At 35.2% G+C, this 22,422-nt stretch overlaps 1 protein-coding gene and 1 long non-coding RNA gene across 6 annotated transcripts in view; one reads left to right on the top strand and one right to left on the bottom strand.

The window, feature by feature from the left end:
* Window positions 1–22,422, top strand: part of MYO6 (myosin VI) — a 106,173-nt gene that overhangs the window by 64,892 nt on the left and 18,859 nt on the right. For all 5 annotated transcript variants that reach the window (XM_085056474.1, XM_085056473.1, XM_085056472.1 and 2 more), the window contains exons 13-27: window positions 2,009–2,166; window positions 2,708–2,799; window positions 3,292–3,364; window positions 4,266–4,393; window positions 5,432–5,527; window positions 7,579–7,752; window positions 11,383–11,421; window positions 13,091–13,184; window positions 14,659–14,789; window positions 14,906–14,983; window positions 15,906–16,035; window positions 17,938–18,028; window positions 19,226–19,376; window positions 20,754–20,962; window positions 21,455–21,533. In XM_085056474.1, coding sequence (XP_084912600.1) covers window positions 2,009–2,166; window positions 2,708–2,799; window positions 3,292–3,364; window positions 4,266–4,393; window positions 5,432–5,527; window positions 7,579–7,752; window positions 11,383–11,421; window positions 13,091–13,184; window positions 14,659–14,789; window positions 14,906–14,983; window positions 15,906–16,035; window positions 17,938–18,028; window positions 19,226–19,376; window positions 20,754–20,962; window positions 21,455–21,533 — 1,723 coding nt within the window. The remainder of the gene's footprint in view (window positions 1–2,008; window positions 2,167–2,707; window positions 2,800–3,291; window positions 3,365–4,265; window positions 4,394–5,431; window positions 5,528–7,578; window positions 7,753–11,382; window positions 11,422–13,090; window positions 13,185–14,658; window positions 14,790–14,905; window positions 14,984–15,905; window positions 16,036–17,937; window positions 18,029–19,225; window positions 19,377–20,753; window positions 20,963–21,454; window positions 21,534–22,422) is intronic.
* On the bottom strand, window positions 6,454–10,451 carry LOC146440109 (uncharacterized). Its single transcript, XR_014851040.1, has 3 exons — window positions 10,385–10,451; window positions 8,286–8,429; window positions 6,454–7,273 (listed from the first exon to the last, which is right to left on the bottom strand). It is a non-coding gene; the product is annotated as an uncharacterized LOC146440109 (long non-coding RNA).

Genomic DNA, 22,422 nt, shown 5'->3' with positions numbered 1-22,422 from the left:
TTTATTTTTGAACCAGTAACCATATTGGGTGACAGTAATTGATGGATATCACTTCACCTGCTCTCTCTCCTGCAGTTGTTGTCAATCGTGGGCAAATGAAACGTATTTTTAATGGAAGTTTATTTGTTCTGCAACATATTTGGGAACTGGATGGAATGGTCCAGAGGCTAAATCTAGCCCATTAGTGCTTTCCCCTAGGTCTCAGACTCTAGATCACTGGAAACGTTGCTGAAGAAATTGGCATGAAGACCAACAAGGGTTTTGTTGCAACCTTAACAAAGAGCTTAGAATTTGGAAAAATTTTTCCCTGTTCCATGCAAGTAGTTGATAAATGGAGGGGAGGGTAAGAAGGTGAAATGGAGGAAGGAGAATTTATGTTTTCCTGTTCAGGCAAGAAACAAGAGGAGGAAAGAGATTCATTTGTCTTTGTGCAGACCAAAGCAAAGGAAGAGCTGAGGGAAAACAAGTTCATGTGAAGGAAGTTACTTGTTCTGAATGTCAGTTCTGTGATAGAGCTCTTGTGTATCTACTGTCTCAGTACATTTTTGGCATTATTTTGTGGTTTGGAACTTTCAGTTGTGCAAAATGCATTGCAGGGTTACACTTTCTTTCTATGTGTGTTTGCTGTGTACTGTGAAATTGAATAAGGGTTTGTGCAGTCTTTAGAGTTCCACTTAATAAAGGTAGAATTTGCTGTTTTGAACACCAGGACCATTTTGTAAATATGTGCTCTAGCAGCACAACTATTTTCCATGTTGTTTAAAAAAGTAAGCGAAAAACATAAATGATTTTAATGTATTGTATTATGTAATAAGCCTGCAGCTGACGTAGGAATTAGTATTCTGATCTCTTAAATGTGTCAGAACAGAATGCAAAGGTACCTTCCTTCTATTTATAAGCTAAGATTTCTGTCAGTACTCATTACCTTAAGATAAGATAGATACTTAGAGGAAGACAAGATTGTGTGTTAAAGCTAATTACTATCTAATGAAATGTAGCTGCAAGTGTCCTTTGGGAATGGAGTCTCTGGTTTCCTGCCTTACCAGTCACAATAGACAGTGATCTCCATCACTCTCATGATTCTGCATCAAAAGTATTATCCCTGAAGAAATAAAAAAATAACTATTTGTTCATTTAGTGCTTATGGATTCTGGGAAGTGAAGGAAATGATGCAATATGGGTAAGCTGTTGTGGTTTAACCCCAGCTGGCAACTCAGCCCCACACAGCCACTTGTTCACTTCCTGCCAGTGGGATGAGGAAGAGAACTGGAAGGGCAAAAGTGAGAAAACTTTTGGGTTGGGATAAAGACAGTTTAACAGGTAAAGCAAAAAATGCACATGGAAGCAAAGCAAAACCAGGAATTCATTCTCCACTTCCATTGGAAGGTCAGTGTTCAGCTCCCCAGGACAGATGGGCTTCATCAAGTGTAATGGTTACTTGGGAAGACAAATTGACAAACGCTTATCATCATCCCCCTTTCCTCTTCCTCCCTCAGCTTTTATTGCTGAGCATGATGCCATATGATATGGAATATCCCTTGGTCAGATGGGGTCAGCTGTCCTGGCTGTGTCCTATCTCAGCTTCTTGTTCACCCCCACTTGGTGTGATGGGGTGAGGAGCAGAAAAGATGTCAGAGCAAAAATTAAACTATTGGCTTTATTCTAACAAAACATCATAAATAGATGGTTGTAATATTTTTGTAGACGGGTATGTATATGTTTTAAATATCTTTCTCTGGAAATTGTCAATATAGTTTCTAATTATCTAGTAAAACAATTATGAAAGCATCTGAATCTCATTTCTACTGTTGGTAGCGAAACATTATTCTTTTTCACGGGTGAAATAATCTACCTTGGCAAGATTGTCTCCTGCCTTGGCCTAGAGATCAGTGGTTTTTTTAGGTCCTAATTTGCAGTATTGGAAAGGCTGTTTTTAAGTTTAGACTCTAATCTCAGCATTTCACAGTAAGGGATTCTGAAAAATAAGATCTCTATTTTGTTTTTTTAGAGTACCCTTGAAAGTGGAACAAGCAAACAATGCTCGTGATGCCTTGGCTAAAACAGTGTATAGTCATCTGTTCGACCATGTAGTGAAAAGGGTAAACCAGTGTTTTCCATTTGAAACTTCTTCTTTTTTCATTGGAGTTCTAGATATAGCTGGTTTTGGTAAGTATACTTAAAATATTTTCTAGTTGTCACTTTTTCCCACCAAAGATTCAATGATAAATTCTGTAATGGAAAGTGGGAGGGTTTTCTTTTCGGTGTTGACAGTTCCTGTAAAGCTTTTGGCCTCTTTGGCTCACTGAGATTCAAAATAGGACATATTTTGTGGTGTGCTCTAGTCTTGCTAAGGTTGTCCAGGGGAACAACGTTTGGTTTTCAGGTCTTTAGAGCTGTGATATCCTGTGCCAGCCCATTGTAGCATAGATGTATGAGGATGTATTGGTACAATTTCACTGTATGGTATCATCTTGCTTTGGTTTTCTGCCAACAGTCTGTCATTTGTCTAAGAAATATCATCTGCTGCAGTATTTTTAGATATCTTGTGTACGACTTGGAAATCTGTTAAAGGTTTTATTTTGCTGAAAGAAATGGCTATGGATTGAACACATCGTTAAATATTAGCACTGTGAAGCTTCCCTTATTTAATATTTAATATAAACTCTTGGAACATTTTTATCATTAAAGTTTAACTTATGTCTTTCAGAGTACTTTGAACACAACAGTTTTGAACAATTCTGTATAAACTACTGTAATGAAAAACTGCAGCAGTTTTTTAATGAAAGAATTCTGAAAGAGGTATGGTATATTTAATGTTATATTTGAGGATTTGTTTTTTTACTGTTATGTTTGACAAATTTTTTTTTTTTTGTGAAGAGATACTTCAAGTAGCACTGCTTTTCATAAGATTACACATTATGTTTGAATAAAAAAAAATCAGTTGACATACTGTTTCCATACTGTGTGACATCTGATTGTGTCAGAAAAGAATATGGATTTTTGAAAATCAACAATATTTTTTCTTCTTTTTTACCACTCATTAAAATGAGATATCCAGAGACTGGATACTTGCTAATATGTAATGGGAATATTTAATTGAACAGGCTTATTATTTAAGGTGGTAAAGTTGGAATATATTCAGCTCTGTAAGGAAATTCTCAAATGTGTGTTGATTCATGCTATATTTTAAAATTACTTCATGTTGACTAAAAAAATTAATTTTTATGGGCAGTAAAAAAAAAAAAATCAGAGTGGTATTTTCTCTTTTCAAATTTGTTTTTTAAACTTTAGGAACAAGAACTTTACCAGAAAGAAGGCCTGGGAGTTAATGAAGTTCGTTATGTAGATAATCAGGACTGTATAGGTGTGTATTTCTTGAATTCTCCAGCTATTTGTTAGTGTCATGAGGAAAAAGCTTCTAGCAATAGAGGCAAAATATGCATAGCACTAGTAATTATATTGTTTTATATATAGCCTCATTCAATTCACAGTCTTAAGTGTTCGTAGGCGTTGCTGCAGTACAAGCATTAGCATTTTCTTCCTTTCCACGGGTTAAAAGTGCATCGTAAAAATTCGTCGTACTGGAAAAGTTTCATAGATAATGGAAAAAAGTTGACAAACTGTGAGTTTATCTCCAGTAGTTTCAAGAGCATGAATTTCTGTGTCGCCTTTCAAGGGCTTTGGTACATTTATGTGAGAGTGTATTGCCTTGTTACATACATATATGAATGTAACAAGGCAGTACACTTGTTAAAAGTTGTGAAACCACCACTGTATGCTCAAGTCTGGTCTGCCTTTCCTAAAACAAATTTCATATTTGTTCCTGGATATGTTATCAAATAGAAATATTAACCTTCTAGTTTGACATGTAGTGAAACGTGGAGGAAAAGCTTAAAACACTCCCCCAGCAATTGAAGCTATCATTGCATAAAGACCTATGATCATACTGTAGGAGGATTTAGGCACCTTTTGGATGACTAATTTCAACTTGAAACCAAGAGTTAAAATCAAATAATTGGTTCCTGATCATTTTCTTCCATGTTCTAACTCTAGCTTATGGAACTTGTTGATTTAATGGATATCCTTCCTACACATACCAGTTAAGAGATATAGAATTAATTTGCCATGACTTCTTGTGTTTTGTTAAACAGCTTTCCCTAGCTACTTTTTTACAGAATCAGATCAGCAGCATTTAAATGTGTAATGTTCAGTTCTGATACAAGTTGATATATTCAGCTTTTGTAAAATGTATTTTTTATTAATAGATTTGATTGAAGCAAAATTAGTAGGTGTACTGGATATTTTGGATGAAGAAAATCGTCTTCCCCAACCAAGTGACCAGCATTTTACTTCAGTTGTGCACCAAAAGCACAAGGACCATTTCAGACTCTCGGTGGGTTTATTTTTGTTGTCTGTCTTGTTTTAATGAAACAGTTCTTGGAACAGTTGATAGTAATACTTTGATTTAATGAAAACCTTTTGTAAGAAATCTCATACCACCCAGTCTGCACAATCTGTACCTCTTTGTTAAGGACAAGTTTGGTTATTAGATTTGATGAAAAGTTCACTGAAAGCTTCAAGCAATTCTAATATCCTGCTGAAACTAAAGCCATATTCTTCACTTACATTTGAAGTTTGTTAACATGTAAAGCATGAAAAGGGAGTAAAACCACATTTTAATTTAGATGGTTTCATATCAGATGAGTTATTTTGTTGTTCTTTTCAAAAATTGGTTGCTTTGGAGAACATTTGACTCATGTCTGGTCAGAGATGAAAGTAGGGCTCATATGAGTAAAATGTTGTCATTGCTTATTTTTTAAAATACTACAATATGTGAAAGATTAATGAAAATTATTGCAATTTATACATATGAATTCTGTTGAAACTTTTAACAAATGCTGAAAAATGCAGGCAAAGAAAGCCATTGGTTATCATCCATTCACCAAAATTGTCATCCATTTACCTTTCATTAAGTTTTCACTTAATCCCCTTTATCTGAATTGCTGTGCAATGAAGCATTTTTGTTGGTATATGTATGATCAGCTAGGTGCTTGCCTGTTAAGATATACCATCTAAAGTGATATCCTAAAATTCTATCTGATTCTATTCATATAACAAGGCTATTCATCAGCTGTCAAATGAATGATACAGAAAGTGTTGACTAAAGGCAAAAGCAAAATCAACTGGCTGGTGTTAGCAATCCTGGTGACTTGTACTTTGAATGCAATGTACCTAAGAGTGTGAAAGAGTTTGAAATTAGGTTTTTGGAATATCATGGTTTGGACAGGAATGGTAATGATCTTCACAATTGTACTTCCAGGAAATGTGATTTTTTTAACAGCTAGTGTTCCTGGCAGATCATGGTGTTGTTCTAAGAATAAGCTTTTTCTTACTCTCCATTGTAATACTTCTTTCAACTTCTTAATTCCAGATTCCTAGAAAATCTAAATTGGCTGTCCACAGAAATATCAGAGATGATGAAGGCTTTATTATCCGACACTTTGCAGGAGCAGTATGCTACGAGACGGTAATTTTGCCTTTGGAACACTATTTTTCCTGTGTTTTGAAGAACATTCATGGTTTTCAGTGCATATAGGTTTAATGACAAAATCCTTTGATCAGAAGTTGATGTGTCTTGAATTTGAAACTATATTTTTGGGTATTTGACAGAATTAACAGTTCCTTTTAAATTTCAGGTTACAGACAGTTTTAGTGGCATATGTTTTGTGTAAAAGTTTGTTTCAAATCTATAGGTAACGGTGTCAATGTTAAATATATTGATTCACCATCTACTGCAAATCTTACATCAAAAAGTGTTTGCATCCTGGGGAGAGGAATAAACTATGTGATACAAAAGTACTGCTAGACTGAAGAGTACCTTTTTGGAAGCATGATTATCACTGTACACAGTCCCCTGCATACTTTGTGTTTTCCATTTGTACTTGCAGTAGACTCATTCATGTAAAAATACAAAATATCTGAAATTGCTACCCTCAAAATACTTTGTAGATTCTTGTGGTTTTTTGACTATTACTTATTGTACAAAAACACTGTAAGACTTGAAGCCAGTATCTAGGCCATCAATTTTCAAAAGCAAGAGTTCAAAATAAAATTAAGATCTCTAATGCTTTGTTTTTCTGGTCTGTATAACTCCAGCATGTATGAAGGAAGCTACTTCCAAAGATTTTTTTTTTTTTTGGTCAATTGTAAAAATGTACTTGAAAGCTTTGTCTTTATTTACTTCAAAATACTCCAAGAATAATAATAATTACTGTGCTGTTTTGAAAAAGATGCATTCTGTAGACCATTTTACAAATAAGAAAGTTGAAGCCTGTGTTTACCTGCGTGATTTTTCTGAGGTTGCTCAGAGTACATATCAAAATAATAAATTTAATTGGAATTCCAATAAAATTGGAACAAAATTTTTATTTGTTCCAGGTACTCTATTTTTAACTGTGTACCTCATCATGATACACTAATAATGCCTTAGAGTGTCTTCAGGTACAGAGGAGACAGATTTGATTGCATAAACTCTGCTGTCAGAACTAATCAGATATGAGGTCCAGAAACTGTTAATATGCTTGACTTTATCCTCTCCCTCAGAGGGACTTTCTTAGCTTGGGCCTTAAAACTTTTGGACAACAGCAGCATTGTAGTACTTCTGTTATTTGTTCTGTTTTTTCTCACTGCACTTTTGGCAGTTCTCACAGTCTGATCTGTGATGTGGCTGCTCCTTTGGCTGCATTCATGTTCCTGTCTTGTGTCTTCATGGCCCAAGGAAACTTTGGAGGCCTGTGTTTGTCCTTTGATTCTTGTCACCATTAAGGTCCTTTTGTGGCTATCTAGCAAATTGGCATTTTCTTCAAAGTAGTCTTGGCCTCTTCTGTTCATTAATATCAAAGTCTCTATTAAGTTGCACTAACAGCTATTGAGGATTTTGTTAATGTGAAATTGGGTACTAGTGGATTGATCTCTGAGTTTCAGTGATACGTATTTTTCTTAACTTCTCTAAGTTAGTGATCCAATTCAAATAAACCAGAGATATAAAGTTTGTAGGAAGGACAATATGTTTTATTAAATCAACTGTTCATAAATAGTCATAGTAATATTAAAATAACCTGTTTTCATTTCATTTTCCAAACTGTGTAGATGTACAAATTAAAGTGTGCACGTTAATTTCCAGATCTTAAGTGATATTACAAGCAGTGAAGAACTAAACCTCTCAGAACTCCCAGGTGATGATGTATTGAGAACTCCCAGGAGGTGTTGAGTGCTGGAAATGGAAGGAGGATAGTCACTGACAAAAAAACAACTGTTCTCTTTAAAGGCACCAAAACTTTCCTTGGGTTTCATGTTTCCAGCAACATCCTTTTAAATTTAAGAATGTCTTTTCTCTCTGGCATTAAGGTTTTGTGTACCCAGTTGAAAAGTTGTTTGATATAATATATGGATATTTATACCACATATTTTTGCCAATTTTTGAATTAAGTATGTAACTTAATTTTCTTTAATTTTCTAATTAGTCTAAAGCAACTTGGACAGTAAAATGTACTTTTATATCTTGGGTTGTCTTTTCAGATGCAATTCGTGGAAAAAAACAATGATGCTTTGCACATGTCCCTTCAATCTCTTATATGTGAGTCCAAGGACAAGTTTGTTCGACAGTTGTTTGAAGCAAACACTAACAATAACAAGGATCCCAAACAAAAAGCTGGGAAACTCAGTTTCATCAGTGTGGGAAACAAATTCAAGGTAACACCAAATAGCAGAGATGCTTATCTTCTTGTAAAGTATGCCAGTTTTAAGTTTCCTGAATTAAGTAGAGTCTGAGACTGGGAGAACTAGTGGTAGCTTGCGATTCAGAAGAAAATTTGGTTAAATAGAAGATTTTCTTCTGTTGAATTATAAGAAACCAGTATATTCAAGCTACATGCTGTGCATTTCTGTCAAAAGTATCTTTCATAATAGTCCTTACAGAGATGATACAGTAATTTTTAAGTCAGAACCTTGCAAACCTACATGGAAGTCTTAATTCAAAAGGGCTTAAGTTTTGAGATTTAAATTTGTATTTTGTGGACTTCAACAAGTCTTAGATGTGACAAAATGTGTTCTTCCATCCTGTTGTAATTGTGCCTTCTAGAAGTTGTATTGATTCACTACAGCTGGCCAAACTCTCGAAATTCAATACCTAACCTAACCACTGTTTTTCCTTTTCTGAAATATAAATATAGTCTTGGCTTACACAGGAAGATATTCATTGTGCTGAATGTTTCCTTTCTTAATACCTGAATCTGATGCTTTTCCTCCATTTTCTCCTTTCTTCTGATGTTATAAAGCTGACTTTCAAACCGTGTCTTCTCCAAATGTTTTCTGCATCCTTTTCTCATTCAGCAGTTTTATTTTAGCTGGACTATTCCAGCTCAGGATGGCTAGAAAGAGAACTATAGGGGAATTAAGCGATGCAAAGCAGGCACATCGTGGGCTGCAGGTAAATTTTTCAATCTCCTGGATTTACGGTTGGTAGAGCTGCAGCAATTTCAGCAAGAGCTCTTTTCAACACGTCTGGGCCAGATCCAATGAAGGATTTGTATGCCTTCAAGTCAAGTGCTGAATCAGTTTTGGTATGCTATCTTAACGAGGGCAACCAAAAACCCACCTCATGTTCCTAGGCAGACACAGTCCCTGGGGAGCACAGGTATCTTAGATAATCTAAAAAACCGCCATGTAGAGTGAAACACTGCCAGCAGCAGAAGAGTGTTTCTGCATTTCTGCTCCGTATCAAGGTTAAGTACTGAATCAGGATTGCAGAATAAATTCCTTCTTGCATAGTAATGTTTTGTGGCTAGCATTTGCTTTCTATGGCAGTAGTATTCTGCTCCAGGTCTATACTGTATTCAGTGTTCTATGTAGTGAACACCAAGTTATTGGTCAGTCTGACAAAGGGTATTCTCGTTACACCCTTCTGGAGTTGTTGGTTAGGTAGCCAGAAATAAAATTGTCATGGTGCCAGGAAGAGTAGGAGACAGAGCCTGTCTTGTAAGGCAGTTTTTATGGTATTTAACTGGGAATTGGGCAGACTGGTCTCTTGAGCTTTGCTCTGATGATTTTTTCCTCCTTCTTATTCTATAGTGGTTTTAGAATTAAACTGTAGCAATTGGTCTAATATAAAATAATGATAATCACGTAGACTGAAAAATTGCATACAGATAAGCTATGTCTTGAGCACACACTGCAGCCATGCATCTGCTTTAAGTGAAGCTAGGATCCACAATTTTTTAGAACTGTATGTTTAAAATTAAATCAACTGGGGGATCTTTTGAGGTAGTTTCCACTTCCTTCCATCTGGATTTTCAATTTCTCTCAGATTTAGCACCCCATGTTCAAGAGATGTGGACTTGTGCATTACACCACTCTCCAAGGAGAGGTGAATTAAAAGGGAGGCATTTTTCAAGTTAAGCAGCAATTAAGTGGGGAACTTTTTGGGATTTCCCTTTGAACTTTGGTGTTCACCTCTCCACCTAGAACACAACTAATATCCTCTTTGGATCTGGCCCATCAATCTATAATTCTTTCAATGTTTTCAAGTTTCATGGCATTTTGAATGTACGTGTTACTTCCAGTAATTCATTTAGTGTTACCTTCCCAGACACAGCATGTGATGCTGATGAACACTAATAGCCTTGAAAATTTTACTTCAGGTGACATCAAAATAAGGTTTATTATCTTACTAGGTATTTAATCTCGTTAATAATAAGAATTCTTAGTGCATTAGTTTGTATGTAAAATCTCCGAACTATTGAAATTAGAAATTCTTCTAATTATATCAGTTATTAGATGATGATGCAGGGACTTCTCTTTATGAAATCCTTCACACAACCCTTCCTTATAACTGATTAAAATTAATTCTTGGAAATCAGTTGAGAAAATAATGATTAACTTATCATCAGATCTCTTCAAGAATATTTGAGATGATTTTACTTTACAATGCTAATAATGAATTAAATTGTGACAATTCAAAGAACAGTAGTTTTAGCAATATGCTTAACTCATTCACACATTTTATTGAAGAAATTCACCTGAGAATGGCTCTGGCTTATTTCTTGTCAAATCGCAGAGTATAAGGAAGGGGTATTTTTCCTCCAGCAGAAATGTATTTTGTTGATGGAAATTAGTCTGTCCCTTGCAAAAGTAAAGTTTCCAATTTAAGAAAACATAATTATTATGATCAAGCTGAGATATAAAGAGTACATGTAAGTGAGAACTGAGCAGGAGGTTATTAGTGTTTGTCATGCTTCTTGTGGCACTCCTTCTCTCTTTCTAACCACATCCATGTTAAGTTAAAAAATCCCAAACCAGTTTTATCCACCAGAAGGACAACTGGCACCTGTAGGGTGATGTACGCTGCCCATACAAATCTTGTTTCTTGGATTCAAGGTAATTGAAAAATCTGTTTTAAAAAAAAATTAGGTCGGAAGTCAGATCCTTTCAATTTTGCTTCTAGTACTGAAAATGAAGAATATGTCAGGACATACTGAATTTTGTCTAGCTGCAGTCTGTGTACTTAAAGCTTGCTAATAAACTAGAAAAGCTGGCCTAGCAGTAATCTATGTGGCAAAACAGACACATCTCTAAAGTAAAAATATTGCTATTTTCCTGATGTGGTTTTGGAATATTTTAGGTCCCTACCAATTATTTTCAATAGCTGCTCTAAGTTGTTTTCTCTGATAGCCTTAAGTCTCTGGTTATCCTGAAGACTTAATTCCAAATAATAGTAGTATTCCAGTCTTTTCTCATCACAGTATATTTAAAATGCAACCTCAGTAAATGTGATTTTAAAAATTGTATTTTTTTGTCATCAATAGAGAATTAAAAAGTTGGAAGTTTGGAAATAAAAATAGATTATTGTAGGTAAAGGCTGATGTAGCTTAAAAAAAAACCACAAGAAAAACCTGAGAATGTATTTTCTGTGTTAATTATTTGGCATAAAAATAATGCTTGTTATAGGTTAAATTTGGGATTTCACAATGTTTTAGAGTATTTTTAAAAAATGATTGCTGATTGGTCTAATTTTTTAAAAATAATTTTATTGCATAGTCATTATTTTTTATTTTCCAAAATGGACATGCATGTTTTTTTGATAACTATGTTGTAATAAGTGACTAGTCCATGGACTATTGTTGTATAATTAAAACACAAGCAATTTCCTCAGGGCCATTCATGCACACTTGCATGATTTTGTCTATTAAAATTTGTGAATGTTTGGTTTACCAGTTCTGTCTCACTAACAATGAACATGCATGCAGTTAATGCTATGCCTGTTTGGTGTTTGTATTTCTGTACTTGCTGTGGTAAGGTTCTTGAAACACCTGCTTTCTTTTACAGACTCAGTTAAATTTGCTTCTTGAGAAGCTTCACAGTACTGTAAGTATACACAGAGATGTAGGTTCACAATTTTGTGATGTAAGGCAAAATAGATTATCTCAACATTATGGCTTGCAATAAATGTGATTAGCAATTGCTTTAGAGTTTGCAGCTATGTGGCACTTTGGGAACATCTTCCTGTGCGTATGATGGTTATTGATTTACTTGAAAATGAAAATTTCACCACCTTTAAAAAAGTTGTTGTAGAATGAAAATTACACCATTTGGATAATCAGTATGAAATCTGTCTGTGCTGCAATCTCCTTTTTTGTCACTTTTACTTCTTTCTGCTCATTGATGACTAACTTGCAGAAAATTTAGAAATGTTATTTTAAAGTTATTTAAGAAGTAATTTATTATTAATCATTGTTTTCAGATTCCATAAAGCCATTAAAAAGAACTTTTTTAATTTTGCTCTTTTGATAGGCTGTAAATGCACAGATGGTCAAAGAACCTTAGTCTCCTAATGAATATTTGTTAATTTGGCTGATGTAATTAGATAGTTTGTGAAATTCTCCATATAGTTCAACATGCCATTTTCTTCTAGAACTTGAAGTTGTAGGAACACAGTGTTGTTTATCTTGACCACATGTGTTCTTACCAATTATAGATACAAGGTTATGCTCTGTCAAAAAAAGAAAAGGCATGAAAAATCAAGGGAAACAAAGGAGTCAAGTGTTGCAGTATGGCCAACATATAAGATTTTACTGTAGTCATGAAGCTGGTCTGAAGGATGATCTATTTCACCCAGAACATTCTGGAACTGACACAGTCCAGGGGAGAAAAGTTTATGGCCAGGCTTGCTGTACTCTTGAGTTTAGCTAACCCATGACTGAGGAGATGTTAACATGAAGCTCCCTTGTCAGGTGCTGTCTCATTCTCTGCTGAGAGATGGAAAAAGAGAGAATATGGTACAAACCAGGATTAATGCTATGTTTTCTCAGTCCCAATTTTGTTTTGGTATATGCAAAGTTGTCATTAGCCGTCACCTGTTACAGGAAAATCTGAATAATTGGATGGTGCTGTGCAGAATGTTATCCTTGACGAATGTGAAATGATCAGAGAAAGTAGTGGTCAAAACTGTAGAGGGAGCACACATGGTCATAAGAGAGGAGCAGACTGGAACAGCTTTGGGGAAGGGAGACTGCAGCTGTCAGCCAAAGGAATTTGTATAAAGTAGAAATTAAGGAATGTCAAGCTCATCTGGCATCTGATTCTAATGTCAGCACTCTGGTAGCATGTTCACTGATGTGAACTTTGGAGGACTGAGGTGTTTTAGTCCTGTGACTGTAGAAGATAATGAGGGTAGTAGAATCTGGAGCGATAAATCGTAGTTACATTGTATTCATGTTAAGGAGAATAGTTGAGTGAAAACAAAAAAATTGAGGATCCAATTGATAGCTTGAGCTTTGAGATCAGTTACACCAAGACCAAGGTTACAGTGCAAAACTGATATAGGAGAGAAAAAAAATGGGGATTGGACTTGATTGTCTTTAAGGCCCATTACAGCCCCTCACCATTCTATGATTCTACAATGTCAATATTTCTCTTTTAGAATATTATTATTTTTTATCTTTTTTTCCCCCACCCATAAGTCTTCAACCATTGACTGCTGTTTTAGGAGTTTTAAAGATTTGTAGATTCTGCTAATTTCTTGCTTTGGTCATAGGGGTCCAGCTTTATTCGCTGTATCAAACCTAATCTAAAGATGACAAGTCACCATTTTGAAGGAGGACAGATCCTCTCTCAGCTTCAGTGTTCAGGTAATGTATGCCTCTGGTATTTTTCCCTCTGTTTTTTATTTTGGGGATTATATATTAACCTAAGTTTGAAATATGTGGGATGAAAGCAGTATTTCCTTGCTTAAACTGTTTTCTGGAAGGTAGCTTATTTATGCCTTATGAACAGGTATTTAGATTCTTAGTAGCTTAGCATTCATTTTAGTCAATAGGACCCTAGAAGTAATTAATCTGAACTGCCATTAGGTGTCTTCTTTGCAAGAAGGACTTCCATGGACTTCCATCAACTTCCATCAACTGTTTTTATTATAATGAGAGGTCAGACACCAGCTGCATATGGAAGAAGCTATGTAGCCATTTTTGGGTACATAAATTTAGTTTTTCTGACCTGGAGCTGAATCCATTTCTTTGTGTTGCCCATAGTGCTAATAGGGCAGCAGTTCAGTCTGGAACAATAGAATTTTAAATTTCTGTGGCAGTTGAATGTTAGAAACTCCTGAATGCATTTAGACTAGTCAGTGTTAGCTGATACATATAATAATTGAAGCACACCAGTGTTCTTTGATTTTATAGATACTATGATAGTGTTTAATCATACTGGCTTACTTTCTCAAAGTTTCTTTATATCACTATTGATTTGATTTGATTTGGAGCTGACCATCCAAAGTGGACATAATGCTGCATCTGCATTATTCTTGAAATGCTAGATACTTTCCAGATCTAGAGCTTTATTTGCTCATGCCCCACTGAACTTTTTGAAAAACAAAGACTTAGTATAAATAACAATCTGTTGAAAGCAAATACGCAAAAGATTAAGTTTTAAGACATCAACCTCAAGTTAAGGGCTAACTTAAAAACTTACACACAGTCTCTGTTGGTAGGGTTATGTAAAGTAGTGGGTAAAAACTGGTATACCCTGTGCTGCCTGAGGTAATTTGAATCTTACTGTGTCCGGGCTTTACTGATGTCCTAGATGCAGCCAAAATGTAGTAACATTATTCAGGACATGAAAGTTACCTTGATACCTTGTCTTTCAAGTTCACTAAATGTTCTAGCACTTCAGATGTATTTGAGGTTGCGTCTGCACCATATCTCACAAATACCATTGACATGATTAAAATAAAAGCCTAGTTGGGCATTATTTGGTGGTTTGGAGTTTGGTTTTGGGTTTTTTTTTTCCTTTAAAATGAAGATATCAAATCTCGTGAAAAAAAAATTTAGAAGAAATATTAGGAAAAAATCCTATATGTGATTGAGTGTTACTTACCTCTCAAAGAGGGAGAAAACTTCATGAGCTCTTCTCTCAGAATGAACTTCTGAATGATTACATTATCAAAAAATGCTAGAGGCTTGATAAAGTCCTAGCTGAACTTTCTGTTTTAGTCTCTGAACAATGTCTTTGAGTCTTATGTCATAAACTGCAGGTTATCATAAAATTCACTGCTTAATTTGCATGTTACTGATCCCAGCATTTGTGCACATGTCTCTGTGTATTTAGGGATGGTGTCAGTTCTGGATTTGATGCAAGGTGGTTTCCCATCACGAGCTTCATTTCATGAACTATATAATATGTACAAGAAATACTTGCCTGAAAAACTGGCTCGACTGGACCCTAGGCTTTTTTGCAAAGTAAGAAAGAAATTGATTCTTCTTATCATTCAGGAGAGAAAATGTATTGTGGCATTGTTTTTTGTGTTTTTTTGACGGAGGCAGAATATAATCCTTTTCTGTTTTATGTGTTTCAGGCTCTATTTAAAGCCCTGGGACTGAATGAAAATGATTACAAATTTGGGCTAACCAAAGTGTTTTTCAGACCTGGCAAGGTAATCTTTTTCTTGGAGTTCGTGAATGTGAATCTTAGAATAATTTCAGGTGGAAGAAACCTTTGAAGGTTACATGGTTTAACACACTGATAGAAGTGTGGCCAACCTAAATAAATGGTTGCCCAGAATTTTTGTAAATACTCTCTACTTCCTTTGAGTAAACCACAATATTAGTACTGATACAATTGGTTTTATAGTCTTGTTGCTGATACTGCAGTGTTTCTAATGCAATGTTTGTATTCCGAGAATTATGTTGACTATTGAAAAGAGCAAGTCAGAGCCAAGAAGAAATACTTTCTAGTAAAATCTGGTTTTAGCTGAAATCTTTCTGTGATTCTGAGCATTACTGCTGCTACTCAGAGAAAGGAGATGAAGTAGAGAACTATTGTGATGAGAAAGGAAAATTATTGTAATCCCAGAAGAATGTTCTTACTGTCATAATTACTGAAAAGCAGAAGTGCAGGACTTTCAGAAAAGGTTGCCTTCAATGGGAGTCTTATACAAAGGTTAAAAACTGAGAAGTGCTTTCAGCTTTTATTTTTTACCACAGGTATATAATTAGAAGTGTCTTGTAGTTGTGGAAGGCCAGGGTTCACTTTCAGGATGTAGAAAAAAAATAGATTTTTAAACATTTTGGCAATAAATATTTTTGGTGATTAGTAAATGGTTAGATTATTCAAAATGCCAAGTGTTGGATATCCATAAAACAAACAAATAAAAAATCTGTAGTTGTCATTTCTGTTATCATTGAACAATAAAGTGTAATAAAATTAATCTGCTCACTTTAATCAAAGGCTGATATAATGACATATCATTTCTGTTAAAAGTATTTTAACATTGTAAATCAGCATGATCTTAAATAATAATGTCTAACACTCTCTGTTCTCCTAATATATAAAACTTGTTTTTAATTATTATTTAGTTTGCAGAGTTTGATCAGATAATGAAGTCTGATCCGGATCACTTGGCAGAGCTGGTTAAACGAGTGAATCGCTGGCTTATCTGCAGTCGTTGGAAAAAAGTTCAATGGTGTTCTCTCTCAGTGATTAAATGTATGTATTTTATGTTTTATTAAATCAAAATGTTTTTTAAAAATACAGCAAAGCACTTATTATCACCTTGAAATGAGGCCAAGGACATGTATAACAGATGGCTACACATTGAAGTCTGAGTAATTGATTTTAAAGTTGATAAGGGTTTTTGGGTTTTGTTTTTTTGTTTTGTTTTTGTGCTTTGTGTGAGGTACATAGGGAAGGGTTACAGCAGAGTTTTACAGAGTGGAGCATTACAGGCCAGCACTAGTTTCCCATGTCCGAACTGCCTGGGTGAAGCCTGGGTGAGCACGTGCACATAATTGACCAACCATCACAGGTCTTGCCAGGAAGAGACTTCAGCATCAGCAGGAAAGAGTAGTTCCACTTGTAGCTGGCAACATGAAATCATTTAGTTCCATGAAGAGCCTGCACAGAGCTTGTCATCTTCAGACAGAAACTGCATGTTTGAAAGTACTGACACATATACAGTCAAACGACTCCGCTCCAGAAATTACTGCTCATCAGCCAATAAGTCCCTGTTGCTGCTGATACAGTTTAAGTGCTTGGCCTGCCCAGTTTACAGAATCATAGAATGGCCTGGGTTGGAAGGGACCTTAAAGATCATCTAGTTCCAGCCCTCCTGCCATGGACAGGGACACCTCCCACAAGACCAGGTTGCTCAGTGCCCAGTCCCAGTCCACCTGGTCTTGAAGTTCACTGGGCAGAGTAGGAATCAGGTGGTGCGGAATAAGGATTGGTGCTTGTGTGTGCTTCAATAAAGGTTTCTGAGGAAAGTCTGATGCAGAATGTCAGCAATCTGTAATAACATGGAGGGTGAAAATTGTGCATTAAAATAGGGGAAAAAGAGCATAAAGACCTCATGACAGTGCACACATGGCTGTGCATTTGGGCTGACACAGTCATGGTTTCTGCATCTGTCACTGATTGGATATGATTTTTTGCTGTTTACAGTGGAGCAAATAGAATTTCTGAACTCTTATGATACAGATTTCAGACACTAAAATCTTGTGTTTGACCAAGAAGTTGATGCCATTTAGTCTATTTTTTTTCAGAAAGAGATGACAGAAAGTCTGTCAGTGTGTCCAAAAAGTAGAAACCCAGGGAACTAATATTGATGTGCCTTACTTCTTCATAATATTTTATGGGACATTTGAAACTAATTTTATCCCCAAAATAAAGATGAAACAGATAAGAGGTAGAGTGCATCTTTGTGACCACCTCAGTCCAGTGGTTAAACATCACCATGTTCACAAACCATGTGCTAAAGGCAGTGTGGATCCATAGGCATCTATGTTTCCTCTAACAGAGCTGTAAAAGGTTCATTTATTGTTGCATTTCTAAAATATTCAGCACACATACATGCCTTGATTCCCTGTTTAACTTGCCTCCTGATCCAAATAATTTAGTTAGTCTTAAGATAAAGGCTGTATTAGAACAAAAGCTAGAGGTTTTGGGGTTTTTTTTTTTTGTTTGTTTGCTTTTTTGTTTCAGTATTTTAGAGAAATTCTCAGGGAACTTGCAACCACTTTATTATCTCTAGCAGATATTGGCTACTTGATTACTCTTCAACTCAGTACTAAGACTTCAAGCTGAGTGTTTCCTGCTTTGCTAGATCCTGTGACTTTTCTGAAAGAGGTTGTTGATGTCTGTGAATCTGGAGGGGTGTGTGAGTGTGCACATGCTTTATTGTTCCTGTTGGTTTTGGGTGGGAGCCTCTATGCCTGGCCCAAGATTGTGAGTTCTGCTCTTCTGTGTCTTAAGCGTTGTGGTTCCAATATAGAACAAGTTCTCAAGCACATGTTGTCTACATACAGTTTTGAGACATCAAATGTGTGAGGAAGGTAGAAGTTGTGTTAAAATGTATAAGACATTGACGTCATATTTTCCGTGTGTTTACAGTGAAAAATAAGATAAAATATCGAGCCAGTGCCTGCATTAAAATACAGAAGACTATTCGAATGTGGCTTTGCAAGAGAAAGCACAAACCCCGGTAAGAAGATATTCCTTGGTTGAAGAAATTAGGTTTAAAATAATATTTTCTTGTGACTGTAAGAAGAGATTTACTTTACTTAACTAAATATGTCTGAAATCATAAAATGATGCTAAGTGCAATTGAAGGAGACTGAGAGGTTCTGAGTCTCCGTTGCTCTTACCCAAGGATGAATAGACTAAATCTGAACCTTTCCTAAGAGATGTTTCTTTAGCTCTTTGTTCATAAAATTCTTCGGTGACAGCCTTGTTTCTAGAAATCCTTTATTAAGTCTGTCTAAATTAAATTTAAGCTCATTAATTTTTGTCCTTTACCCATTCACACCTTCCTTTATAGGCTCCCATTAATTTCTATCTTAGAATTAATTCTGTTCTGTCTGTCTTGTCTCCAGTTGAAATTAATTCCATTAGCTGATTGCATGGAATACTGATGGAAAACTACTTCAGTCATTAAGCTCTGCTGACACCTTTATGTTCTTTGACAGAAATGCAACTCTGTTCTAGCAGTGGACTTCTTATATACTGATTTCTTTTAAATCCTTTAAGAATTATGTTTCATTTTGAATCTTGGTCTTTCTGACCATTTCCTTTATTTTTGAGCTATTTTGTCCTCATCTTTTGTGTGTTGATTTTGTGAATACCAGTTCAGTGATTTCTGTTTAGGAAGGCTGTCTGCAGTTTTAACTTCTGTTGGGGGCTTTCAGTAGTGGTTCTTAAAAAAAATCCTGAGTTTTCCAGAGCTCTTCACCAGCCTTGTTTTTTCAGTTCTCTGGTGTGTAATCACTGTGTTCTCTGCTGTGTAGTTAAATTTTATCTGATTCAGTCCATTATTGTTCTTTGAGTAAGTGGCACTACTCAACCTTTATCCCCTCCCATTAAGATAATCTAGTGGATACTAATGATTTATTATTGTGAAAAAAAAATCAAAAACTAACCCAAATTAATTCTCAAAATAAAAATGTATTTTTCCATTTTCAATCACCATCTGCTAATTAGTTTTAGTTACTGTTTGGAAAAGGCTCTATTACTTAGTTACTTGATGTGATAATGTTTACATTTCAAAAAGAGGGAGATTTTTGTCAGAAGGCATAACTTGTGTCCCCTGTCTACTTTTTTTACATGACTGATGAGTGGAGTTTTAAAAATGTCACCTTCCAAAATCATCTCAAGATACAAATAAGCTGTCTTACCTTCACAGCATTGATGGCCTGATAAAAGTACGTACACTGAAGAAGAGACTTGATAAATTTAATGAAGTAGTAAGTGCTCTGAAGGAGGGGAAAGCAGAGACAAGCAAGCAGGTGAAGGAGCTGGAGGATTCTATTGACGCTTCAATGACCAAAATTAAGGTATGTGATAAAAATTACAGGAATAGCATCTTGGTACTGGAATCTTTGAAAAGCTTCATCTAAAGGAGAAGGTCAATGCATTTTTCTTAATGGAAAACATACTTTGATACAGTGGTCTTAATTTTCAGTCATTGAGTAATTCCTGATAATAATTTAAATAATAATAATTTAAAATTATTTGTCAATATAACTGAAGTGAATCCTGAAAATAGGTGCATATATATAGACTTTATTATTATTATCTCTGTGTCAAAATTGACATTGAAGGTTTTAAAGAAAAAATGCATGTTGATGTTGCAACAAAAGTGCTGTCAGTAATTTGTCTGTTGTTTTCATTATTGGAATAATGCTTATTAACAATATTTTAACTTAATCAGGGCTGAAACAGACAAGCATTTATCACAGAATAAATACATTTCTATTCCAGTTGTGAGGTTTTTTCAGACTTGGTAATAAAGAGAATTCAGCTTGCTGATTATGCTTCAGGTCTATAGTTCTCTCTTTCTTATCACTGAGGCACAAAGACAAAATGAAAGCTCACTGGCATTTATTAGTGTTAGAAAAAAATTGGTTTGTTGTATTCTTGTTTCATGCAATATTATAGCTTTCTTAGTGTACCATATTAAGATTTCTCTATTTAAAATCACTGTTGAAAAGATGGAAGAGTTAACCTGTCAACTTAGAATTCTCTTTTCTAATAAAAATTATATAATTTGATTATCATCATGATACACCATCAGAAAAGGTCAGCAAACAGCCCATATTGCTGTTTTATTAGTAAGATGTGAATTGGAAAATGAAATTAAATTGTACCTATCAATAAGGTCTGAAAATGTGTGGAGCAAAGGCTATTTTTGAAGCATTTTCAACCTGTCATTTGTTACTAATAACGATGTAGAAAAAGTTAGTCACAACATGGTGCAATATTTTTCTGAATGCTAGCAGAAGTATTAAGAAAAACTATTTTATGCTATGACACAAAAGCAGAGCTGTAAATAACCACTAAAGAAGACAAGAACACAACACAAAATACACATGGGCAGGCCTTATTTCCATCCTAGCATGTTAAGAATCAATTTCTGTTGCTTAAAATTGCGAGATTTAAAACATGAAGGCATGTTTTGAAAAGGAAGTCATGTTTCATTTCAGTGATGTAATGGAGATTACTTTTGTATGGTCTTATAGGAGAGAGGAGAGTAATGGATCGTCAGGATTTTTGAAAGAAAGGGGGAAAATGGACTCAAGCTTCCCCACCCTGAAGTGTATATATGATTTAAATATAGTGCTCAGTGATCTCATTTCACCTAATATTTTTTCAGTATGTTTTCAAAAGTGAAGCACAAATGAAAAAGAATAACTGCGTCATTATTTTTACAGACCACTATAATGACCAGAGAACAGATACAGAAAGAATATGATGCTTTAGTGAAAAGCTCAGAGCAACTTCTGAGTGCACTGCAAAAGAAAAAGCAGCAAGAGGATGAAGCAGAGAGGCTACGACGCATCCAGGAGGAAATGGAAAAAGAAAGAAAGAGACGTGATGAGGAAGAACAAAAACGAAGGAAGGAAGAAGAGGAAAGACGCCTGTGAGTCTTGAATTTGAATAAGTTGCTGGTTATAGAATGAGAAGAAAACAGGAAAAGCTTTCTAATGAGGTCATTTTTAATACACTTACACTTAGAGAATGACTTGGGTTGTATTCCTGGTGTGCTGTGCAGTGCTGAAATGTTTCCTCTTCCCAGTGATTTATAAGGCAAGTGTCAGAAAAGCGTATGGAAGAAATTATATCATGCAGCTGGAAATACAGATGAACTTGAAATATTTCCTTACTTACATGTAGTGTTCTGTTATCAGGACTGTACTGACTTCTGGATTACCATTCAGTGTTATGGAAGAGACTTTGTACTGACTGTACTGACTTGTTGATTACCATTCACTTTTATGGAAGAGACTTTGTACTGACTGTACTGACTTGTTGATTACCACTCAGTTTTATGGAAGAGACTTTGTATTTCTTACAATTTCTTGTTCACTTGCATCACAATAACATGTTTTTATTTCCTTCTCTTATGTAATAGGAAATCTGAGATTGAGGCAAAGAGAAAACAAGAGGAGGAAGAGAGAAAAAAGAGGGAAGAGGAAGAAAAGCGTATTCAGGTTAATGCTTTAGCTGTTTTTGTGGTGGTTGTTTTGGGGTTGTCTGTTTGTTTTGTTGTATTTATTTACTTATTTTTAAATCTTTTTCATAGCATAGGTTCTCCACTGAGTCTAATGGTTTCTTCCTATAAATGCATGTCTCAGAGTCATTTACCAGTGTTGCTTTGTAGTAAATATAAAGCAAATATCATGTTTAGGGCATCCCAAGACAGATCACCTATTTCTAGGTGAAGTTCCCATGCAACTTCAGGTCTTCTGAGCAGAGGTGCATCTATCTTTAAAGGGCTTTAAAAGTTATTTTAAAGTTAAAATACACAACACTGGACAATCCTAGTTTAGCCTTTGAAGGTTTTGTGGGTGGTCCTTGTCAGGCAAGTTTGGCATTCTTTTACTGAAGTCACATCTAGACTTGGACTATGTCATGTACTTGCTTAACTGCAAACACTTTCAGAATACTGGTAATAATGAGAAAATGCAGGACTGCCCTTGGTAACCCCTTTGGCTACATTAATGTAGACCAAATACATGCATCTCAAACCCTACTTCTCCACCCTTCCCCTTGATTTATGGCAATTCTTACTGATTTCATAATGAGCTCTCACTGATATATGTTTGCCCCCTATATATTTCTTTTCCTTTTTTCTTGGAGATTGCTTGGGTGGCCTAGGATAGCAGTCTTAAGAGAAAAAGAACATGTATAGGGATTATCTTTATCAATGTTTCTTTGTTTCTGTGCTGTGGGTATCTGCAGTGCAGAATGTAATTTACACTGTTACTTAAAACTACTGTTTGGATTCAAGCAGATACATGATCCAGTAGGGTGTTTCATTCTCCCACATACAGTTAATTTTTCATTATCTTTCCTCTGGTTGGTCTTATCAGCTAATCT

The sequence above is a fragment of the Lichenostomus cassidix genome, chromosome 3 (assembly GCF_008360975.1).
Source record: "Lichenostomus cassidix isolate B80296 chromosome 3, HeHo_3.0, whole genome shotgun sequence".
NCBI classification, from domain to species: Eukaryota; Metazoa; Chordata; class Aves; order Passeriformes; family Meliphagidae; genus Lichenostomus; species Lichenostomus cassidix.
Note: the sequence above shows the minus strand (reverse complement) of the source record. Positions and strands in the feature narration are given on the sequence as shown.